General features: G+C 42.9%; 1 protein-coding gene across 49 annotated transcripts in view; it reads right to left on the bottom strand.

The window, feature by feature from the left end:
• The window catches only part of FYN (FYN proto-oncogene, Src family tyrosine kinase), a 130638-nt gene that overhangs the window by 3459 nt on the left and 117005 nt on the right, over positions 1–10174 (bottom strand). For all 49 annotated transcript variants that reach the window (XM_046938541.1, XM_046938536.1, XM_046938546.1 and 46 more), the window contains one exon: positions 8032–8163. In XM_046938541.1, coding sequence (XP_046794497.1) covers positions 8032–8163 — 132 coding nt within the window. The remainder of the gene's footprint in view (positions 1–8031; positions 8164–10174) is intronic.

Raw genomic sequence — 10174 nt, 5'->3', positions numbered from 1 at the left:
CCATCCCAACCCAGAAGAGGATGAAGTTGTTCAGAAGACAACTCAGTGGTCAAACAAAACAACCTTATGGAAGAACTCCATCCAATCTCTCTCCGATAAGAAAATAAATTATTCTACCATCACTTTTTCCTGTTCAAGAGGTAAGCTGGGCTCTTCGCTACCTTTTATTTTCTATGTAACACCCTCAACTCTTGATTTCTCTGCTGTTTTTACATTTACATACATTACAATTCACCAAACAAGTGTTTTGCGCCATATCTTAATTGTAGTCAACCTTAGCTTTGGTTTTAAATATCTCTTCCAGTTACTCCTTTGGCTTTTTTTACAGTATCAAAGGTAAGACTGACACCACAGGCACGCAGACATATTCCAGGGAAAGCATGCATTTTGACTGCGTGCCTTATGCTCGCCTGTTGGCAACTCCTGCCCCAGTCCTCTGCTGAAAAGCAACAGCCGACTTCATTGCCCTGACTAAGTGGATCCTGCCAACCAGTCCTGCAGGAAAACCAGGAGGGACACTCGAGTTCCAACACGACCAAATTTAGAAATACATACATTCACATTACTCTTTTTGCTAGCTGATTCTCCCCCTGCATCTAAGGCCCCATCATCACACCTTGTTCTTCCAGGGTGTTCTCTTGAAGATCCCTCTGGCCTCAGGTTCAGGACTCAGAGGATCTCTTCCTTTCACTCCATATATTTGTCAGAAATAATTCAACAACATTCTTCAGTACAGATTCATTTGCCTACCCTACACGTTGCCTGGTAAGAGCAGTATCCTTACTCTGAGTGGCATTTAAGCTGGTAACTCAGCAGTATCCTTGGATCTGGGCTTTACTCTGTGTCCTCATATTCTAGCTGTGTTTAATTCTAAAAGATGCTTTGAAATGAGCATCTGTAAGATAGAGCATTTCCTGACCACCCACATCTAGATTCTCATCTCATGTTACGATTACAAAATACCATTTCCTCTTATCTTGACAGAGCAATTTCCTCCTGCTGATAATCCATTTGCAATGTCTTTGTAATGATCATTTTCCCAGCCTCTGGCTGTAACCATCCCTTCCATGCACTTTCCTTTTGCTTCTTCTTGCCCACTGTGTCAAACACAGTGGCTTGTTTTCACTTTCAGAGCCTCTCAAAGGCAGCCCCACGAGTGTTTCATTTGGTCAAGTCCTGGTTGCTTTCCAGTTCTGGTTAGGCCACTGCATCACCTTAGCTTCCCAAACAAGCACTGACAGGCTGTTTCATACTGCTGCTGCACATGGAGGAACCTCCCAGAAAACTGCCTTATCCTCCTACAAACCTTGCTTTACTGTCTCCTTCAGCAGTGATGATTGCAAAAGGAAGGGTGAGATTACCGATTTACAGTATTCCCTATCCTGCAAACAACATGTTAGCACTGGTTTCTTGTGTTAGATTTATCACCTGCATTCACTTACTGTATTCATGGTGCTACGTGTAACATGGTCTGTAGCTTACAGAGTCCTCTGCAGACATCAGATGGTGTTTTCCTGTATTACCAAGTCCAAACTGCTGCTCACAACAAACCAGAAAAGCTTGCCACACACAGAACAAACTTTTGGACGTTCCTCATTATTGGCAGCTCTTCTCACAGAAGGAGGTTGGAACTGGATGATCTTTGAGGTGCCTCCCAACCCAAGCCATTCCGTGATTCTATGATCTAACTAGAACATTTTCAAACATTTTCTACTTTTTCATTAAATTGCCAAAGAACACTAGTGGTCTGTGAGTCATCACCAACCCAAAGGAGGCATCAGCCCAAACCTTCTGGCCTTGCTGTTTGTGAATGCTATAAAAGTGCTATAAGAAAAATGGGCATTTTGATCACATTTGCATTCTCACCGATAGTTTTTTTAAATTGGTGTTTTGAACCAAAGCCAGCACTGTTTTTATGTATGAATTACTCCATATTTTGAGCTAAGAGCTTAGTCCAAGCACTGCTTCCCTTGAATATAAAAGGCTATGAAAATTAGTGTTACCAAGTAACTTATCTACTGGATATACCTAAACCCCAAAGAAACTGAATTCTTTGTTTTTCCTTTGGCAGTACTCCTGTAAGTACAACATGGATGGAAGCAACATCAGCAGGAAAGCTCCTTCCCAGCTGATTTGTTATTCTAAGATATCAAATGTTTGGTACTTTATCCAGTGTATTACTCAGTGCTGCAAGCACACTCTGAAACTTGATAACGAAATATACGCTGGAAGAAAAACCATGAGGAAGGGGTGGAGGGGAGTGAAAACACAAACAGCTCTTCACTTCCCTTTTCTTTTAAAAAAGATAGGAAAAAAAAAGGGACATTGTTGCCTGGAGCCACAGTCATTGGTGTCCTTGGAAAGACAATGAAGCCAGGTTTTGCTCATCGTGGTAGTATCCAGGAAAACGCCCTTCTCTTTCTTTCTTCTTTCCCCCCCCCTCCCAGTAAAACCCAGATATGAAACTAAATCAAGCAATCTTCGTGTTCCCTGTTGGAATTCACGTGTCCAGCAAGGCCTGCAGAATCCTTCTGCCAAAAAAAAATCCGTTGGCTTTGACATGTGCTACTAATTTAAACAAGGAGTTTCAAATGCTTCTTTTTTTTTCCTTCAAAATCTTGCTTACTTTATTAGTCACATTTAGACGAACAGCAGTGCTTTAGGTATGCTTTTTACTGCCTAAAAGGCCTATTTATATTTACTAACCTATTATCTGGATTCGCTTATCTTATCCTGCAAGTTTTAGTGTTTCTGTTTTGATAGTAGGAGCCTGTTGTATCTGCACTTCTAACAGCACAGAGAGAATATTTGAGCAGCCTGTACAACTCTTCTCTCCTAATCAATACCCGAGAGTTTCCACTCTTTTCGTTAATAATAGATGAAATTCTGATTGCAATAGGCTTCTAGATGCCTTAAAAGTTTATTTAAAAAACACCTTATATCTGTGGAATAAACTACTCAGCAATGTTCTTCTACTGACTCCAGCTATTTTACCTCCTTGAAAATCAGTCTGCGTTCATAATGTTCCTAGAACTAGCATTTGGGCCAGAAAGGAAGCATCCCATTTCCAAAAGATGGGTTTTCCATAAGTTACTTAGTCCTTGAGAAAATGAAAAATGAAATAGCCTCCCACCATCCAGTTTTATTATTGAAACTTCCAACAGTTGTAGGATGCTGTGGGATATGGCCACTTCAAAGCTCAATACAATAAAAATCTACAGCCCATACAGACTGGGGGTAGAAATGCAATGCAGCATGAATCCTCCTAGAAAAGCTGCAGTGGTAAGAGTTACAGTGATATAAAAGGGAATGTAAAATTTCCAGTTGTGGCTAAAAAAACTTAGAACTTGTTTGGACGGAACACAGCAAATAACACAGACTTAGGCAATACTGCTGTTGCAGAGGACAGGAAACAAGATTACTGGAACTAGGGAGCATCCCCACATCCAAAGTTCATGCTATATAGATCACTCTGGGCAACATTAAGTCCACTGAGGACAGAGATGATTTTAAGCCACCTTATTCTTGTTTTCTTCTCTTGGATTGAGAATTACACTTCTTCAACACCCACTGTATGATTTCAGTCCAATGAGCAAGCTCATACAGATAAAAATGCTTGACATCGGTTTCTTAAAACAACAGCTTAGCTGCTGTCTGTTCCCTGAGAAGTGGTATTTCAGATTCTCCAAATCCAAAGTTGTGCCTCTACTCATGTTCACAGTTTCCTCAGTCTTGGAAGTGTTTGCACATCTCTAGTACAGCTGAGAAGGTAAAACTGTGCCGTCCTCCATAGAGGCTGGATCACATCAATGCTCTCAGAGAGCAAGGTAATACAGAGGCAGGTTAATCTGCAGGTTTTGTTTAATTTGATTTAGAAGCAGAATTCTTGAATTCTGTGAGCAGCCCCAAAGAAAAGCTAGGTGAAAGGAGAGGGATGGTGTGTGGGGCTTAGTAAGGGGTACCATTCCATACCCACAAATGATAGGGTACTGAAGGAAATGTGAAAGCTGCTTCCTAAGGAAAACAACCTTTGAAGCATAATGCTGTTTGTCTTTTTACAGATTAATATGAACTTAATTATTACTGTGCAAAAATAGTAACAATTTCTAAACATCTGGAATTCATGGAATCATAGAACCATTTAGGTTGGAAAAGACCACCGAGAACCACTAGTCCAACCATTAACCTAACACCATCACACCCACTAACCCATGTCCCTCAGTGCCACATCCATCCTTTTCTTGAAAACCTCCAGGGATGGTGACTCCACCACCTCCTTGGGCAGCAGCACCTCTTCATTTAAAAATTAAGGCCTGAAATTCCCCAAATACTTCTCACATTCAAAACACCCACAAATCACGGCTATCAAAATCTTTTTTTTTTTTTTAATCATTATTTTAAATAAAGTATTATTCGCTTGCAATAAGAGTTGCAACTTTGAGCTGCAGCATTTGTGAGTTGAGCTTTCCTGCTTGCACAGAAACCCACCAAAGCCTATCTGCGTGATGCGCTGAGTACACACCTCCCTCAAGTCCTTATCCACCACTTACGACAATGGTACCCATCACACTGGGTCACTGACGTGAGCTCGGCCCAATCCTTCTGGCCTCAACCTCCTGCAATGATGAAGAGGCTGAATGCAGCTCCCCATGGCCTGCGACCAAGCTTGGAGTCCAAACTCAAAGACCAACTGGCTGGAGGCAGCAGTATGTGTACTATCATGGTTGTTGTCACACTGGACATAAAGTATAAATCCTTTTAGTGTGACAAGCACAGCAAAAACTAGAAGGGGTGAGTTCAGAGATGCTTGTTTAGTGCAGATGAGAGTTTTGTCTATGCTAAAGGTAACATTAAATAAAAATAAAATCAAATTCTGACTACTGCTAGAGAAATGCAGCCTCCTACTCTTAAACTCCATTGAAAAGATACTAAGGTCCAAGAGGAATTTGTGCAGAGAGAAAGAAACAGAATGAAAAAGTCTTACTAAGCAGATTACTTTTTAAACTTGGCTCCTCTTCTGCACATATCCAGCTTTTATTTCCCCGCTAAGATAGTAAAAATAGAACCTCAACACCCAGAACGACTGTGATAGCTGCTGATTTCAATCTGCTGACTGGTGAAAAGAATGAGAAAGCACTGTTATCACAGCAGTCCTTTATCATTATGTCCATTGTCAGAGAAACAGGCCTGGCTGAAGGATGAAGATGAGGACACCTGTCAAAAAGTCAGCCTCGCCTGTGGGAGCTATAAGGTCTGAGCACAACGTTGGATCATGAACTCCAGCCTGATCTTCACCTCTGCCAGTAAAATCCTTATTGTTGGTGTGTCCTACCTCTGCTCTGGCCTCTCTTCCAAAAGGAGGTCATTCATCTGGCTGAAATCTGGAGGACAATGAATGCCAAGTCCCACTCCACTCACTCGTCCTGTTCCCCTCCTAGAAACTGCCTGCCTTCTCCCTGTGTCCTCCTTGCTGTATTTCTCCCTCCTACACGAGCTTAAAACAATGCCTGATTCTTCAAGGCATGAGGTACTGTGCCCTGGAGGCACAGTTACCATCACAGAACTAGGGTGCATGACAGAATCACAGAATTACAAAATATCCTGAGCTGGAAGGGACCCACCAGATCCTTCTAGTCCAGCTCCTGGCTCCATACAGGACCACCCAAAATTCAAGCGCTACGTCTGAGAGTGTTGTCCAAATGCTGCTTGAATTCTGGCAGCCTGGGGCCGTGACCACCCTCTGGTGTAGAACCTTTTCCTCACCTCCAGCCTGACCCTCTTCTGACACAGCTCCATGCCGTTCCCTCAGATCCTATTGCTGGTCACAGTAGGGCTCAGTCCTGTCTCTTGGGGTGGTTGAACACCCATCTCTTCCTTCTTATGCAAGCCATGACGTGAAGGCAGGAAAACTCTAAGGATTCTGTGATTCTGTGATTCTATGAATTGCCAACTCTGTGCCGTGTTACTCACAAGAAGTTGTTTTCAGCTGCTTGATGCCATTCTAGCATGTCTGGGGGAGAATGAACCGGAAGGATTTTCAGCATGAGGGCTTTATGTGGTGTGGGATGAAGGGGCAGGACAGTGCTGGAAGAGGAGAAACACTGCTGGCTGTCTTTGAAGTGTTCAGACTGCCATGTAATAAAACTGTCCACATTTTCAGGACACAGACCAGGCCTGAGATTTCTGTCATGTATCCAACAAGAAGTCATATATTGCAAGCGCTTAAGTGCACATCCAGTGGCCTCCTTCTCCCACAGGGAAAAAAAGGAACACTTGGGAAATGTATATATCCTCTACTGACCTGGCTAACACAGTGTTCAGTTATGGACCTGTGAGCTAACACAGGGCTTAGACAGTCACTTTTGCCCACAATAGTATTATTTCCTGTGTGTGTGTGTGTATCTACGCTCATGCATGTGATAAAAGACAAGTCACTATGCACTGCTGCCCCATAAATGTAGAACTCAGCAAAAAAACCCAAACAAGCCTTAACTCTGCCCTGTCTGGAGAGAGCCCCTCTACCCCATTCCTAGCAGAAGCATCCTCTTCCTGCATCCATCCAGGACCTCTGTTCACCCTATAGAAACAACACCATATCAGCTATGGTGATTTTTACACATCTTCTTTCTATCTTTGACCTCTGCACACAGTCCATGACTGCTCATTTAACCCTCAGTAACCCCCTGAAAATCACCGTTCCCCATGTCACTGCTGATAATCCACATAGCAATGAGACCTTTGTCCCAGACACTGACACAAACACTCCACGCAGAGGCAACACCCTCTGTTCTTCAACCACACAGGGAAGTGCGGGGCAGAGGGATTCATCCACCCCCAGAAACACATAACCTCTCTTTCTGCTCCTTCGTTCTGTTGGCACAGTCACAGCTTTGCTAAGCTGCTCTCTGCCAGTCATTGTAAAATTCACTGCTGATCATGAGAAGCCTTCCAGTTCCCATATTTCCTTCCCAGTTATCAGCTGCTGGCTGCTAGGAGCTAGTAAAGCCGAAATTTCTTGAAAAACTCTGGGAGTACAAATTTGCTGAGCTCAGCTTTCTGAAGTGGCATGAGATACAAAAGGATAAATTGAATTCCACCTTGATGCTTTTCCTACTGTATTTGATGTATGGGCCTGACTGCTTGACAGTGGCAAGACCAGCAAGCTGGAACTGCTCCAGGACACCTTCCACTAAATCAGCTCCAATACACACAGCCAAGGTTTCCTAACGAGAAATCAAAAAGCAAAAATGCAGCTAGATGCTCTGTTATTAGTATCCGTGGTGATAAGTAAATGAAGGGATTAAATTCTTTTCCATGTAACGCACGGCTTTCTCCTTACCCCCTTCCTCTTCACCTGAATGTCCGCAGTTTTCAGAGGAGGCAGCAGAAGGTAAAGCTCTTTCTGCACAGGCAGATCCAATCACCCCGGCTACAAATCTTAATCCATGGGATACTTGGCAGTCTTTCAACAAAGAGTCACGGGGCCTCCAGTTCCCCCGTGCAGAGAACCTGGCCCCTCTCTGACCCTGCCGTGAGCTCTGGCCTGCACATTACACACTTTTTCTTTCCTTTCCATCCATGTCTAGCACAAGGATTGAAAGTTAAGAGTATGTAAAAGAGAGATTTGGTAATACCAGACATTCAGACAGTCACCGGACTTTGTACAGAACCAGATTGACAGAACAAATACAGTAATGCTATTCTGGAAGTTTGTCGGTATTTTAAAGGGAATGCAAATGTGGAGAATGATGCAGTTGTTTTACCTTGCTTTCATTATTTTGCTAGAAAGTAATTTAATTGAAAACAATTAAAGACATAGAAATGAGTACACTGGATTTCCTGTCCTCTTGTCCATGACCAACATTCACTGGCTTTCAGTCAGGACCACCTCCTTCCAAGCATACGCAGAACTTCTGCATGATGACTGTCCTCCTTTGAGCCCAATGACAATAAGCACGCATTCCGGTTTAAGCATATAGCTCATTCCCACTCTTTGCCCCCAGTGCTGCAGGGCTCAGATGGTTTTCTTACCTGGGTATGGCACTCTTCCTTTTGTTACCAGCTCTGTCAGTAGGATCCCAAAAGACCACACGTCTGACTTTATTGTGAACCTTCCATACAATGCCGCTTCTGGTGCAGTCCATTTAATGGGAAACTTTGCACCTAGTGAAAGAAGAAATGAGTCTTAAACAGAATAGCGACGGAATCAAAGCACCAGTTTGCAGGTGACTGCTTTGTTCTGCAACACTTGCAGGCTGATGGAGCAAGTATTCTCAAACAGCTCCATGGGGTGTGCTCCCAGAGGACAGCTGGGGGGAACGTGTAAGGCAGAAAGAAAGTCTTAGCAGGCAAGAGGTGGGTTTGTCCCAAGAGAGGGCTAAGATTTTAATTCAGATTTAAAGTTTTATAAAAGGAAAAAAAGGCATAAAATCCAATAAGCTCAATAAAATAGAAATTCCTTCTCCCAAAATGTTTCAAATCAACATTTCCCTGTGATATTTGCAAGTCACAGCATGTTGGATAGAAGTGAGATTTATTAGAAATGTACCTCCCGGTTTCCCCGCTCAAGCTCAGCAAAATGCAAAACAAACAAGCATGGTAAAAACATAAATTAAAAACAAACATAATATTTCATTAGAAACACGCAAGGATTTAAATATGAGATTGCTACTTGAGATGCTTGGAGTGCAATGATGTCAAGGCACAACTGTGGCCTGTGATTTATAACTTGACAGTGTACTTTAAGCTCCTGGCACTGAAGACTGTAGTGCCTTAAATACGTGCAGCCTAATGTGCTCATCCATCATCAGGGCTTGCAGGATCCAGTTGTGGTAAGGATGGTAAGATAACAAGCCTTTAAACTCTGATTTATTTGCTTTTCCAATCATTTACTGTTTTCTTAGGGAAAATATTTTCAGTATGACTTTAAAGAAAAGTCTTGTGGTAATAATTAACTCGTAGCATGCACGAAAAAATACACAGCCATTTCCCTGGTGCCTTGTATTAACATACAGGCAAAAGAGTTGCACTGCTTACTGCGGATCCCCAGCGACAAACTCAAGTTTTGAAGCATACTGACTTTGACTTCTCACCACCCTCTCATAAAAGCTCCTTTAGCTTTCAGGATGAGTGTGGAAATTGTAACGTGGACAAATGGCTCTCAGGGCGTTAAGTTATGGCACTGTTTACAGTTCCCTGCTGACACTGTTCCTCCACCACATCCAGTGCTCGATGCTCTGTACTTCTGCTTTGTGCTGCAGTCTGGGTTGGACCAAGAGTACAAAGCAAACGTGGCAATTCTCATTCCCTTACTTAGTAAAACATTAAATGTGATAACTATTTTCCTACACTACACGTAATTGATCCTAAGAGAGAATATTACTCAGGAACAAATACCTTTTTTCTAGTGAAAATTGCTGACGCTCAAGTAAGCCCTCCTATATAAAAAGATGTAAGATAAAGAAAGCTTCAAATCCCTGATGCCTGAAGTTAGGGACGTAGGGCTAGTTAAGCATCAGCACATGAGTGGTTGAATTTGCCAAGGCGCTGAAGGATTTGTGAGTGCCTCTTCACTTTCAAACAGCCTGCCTCTTAGGTAGCCGATCTACATTAGCCGATCTGCTGGAGCTACTATTCTTGCGCTCAGCTTTGACCTCAGTCTCCCCAGCTAAAACTTCATGGGAATCATCTTGGCGTACAAGACTCAAAATTTACAGAACCTCTTCTCTTGAAGTCCACCTGGGCTGTGATGTCTGAGGTCTCTGCAGCAGCCTGACATCACTGCAACTCCTGTCCTTGACTGCGGCCTGACAGCACTGGCAGCCCTGTGGTACTGGATGAGCTGGGCCTACACATCACTTTCCAATCCCCAGAAAACCTGCAGGCTGCATGTATCTGGGGGTCAAGTTCCTTAGATCTGAAGGCATGTCATGAACACGAGGACTAATGTCCTTTGTCCTCACATACGTGATAGCTGGGATAGCACACAAATACTATTCTAACTGAATGAGGCTTGAAAGCCTGGACAGGGTCTGATCATGTGTGAGATGACCAAGTCTGATGGTTTGCTTGTTCACATGTTGCACACACTTTATTCAACAATTAGAATTTCTTTCTTTCTTCATTTTTTGTTTGTTTGTTTGTTTTTGATCAGCTGTGTTTCCCTGAGAGGCTG

The sequence above is a fragment of the Gallus gallus genome, chromosome 3 (assembly GCF_016699485.2).
Source record: "Gallus gallus isolate bGalGal1 chromosome 3, bGalGal1.mat.broiler.GRCg7b, whole genome shotgun sequence".
Taxonomy (NCBI): domain Eukaryota; kingdom Metazoa; phylum Chordata; class Aves; order Galliformes; family Phasianidae; genus Gallus; species Gallus gallus.
Note: the sequence above shows the minus strand (reverse complement) of the source record. Positions and strands in the feature narration are given on the sequence as shown.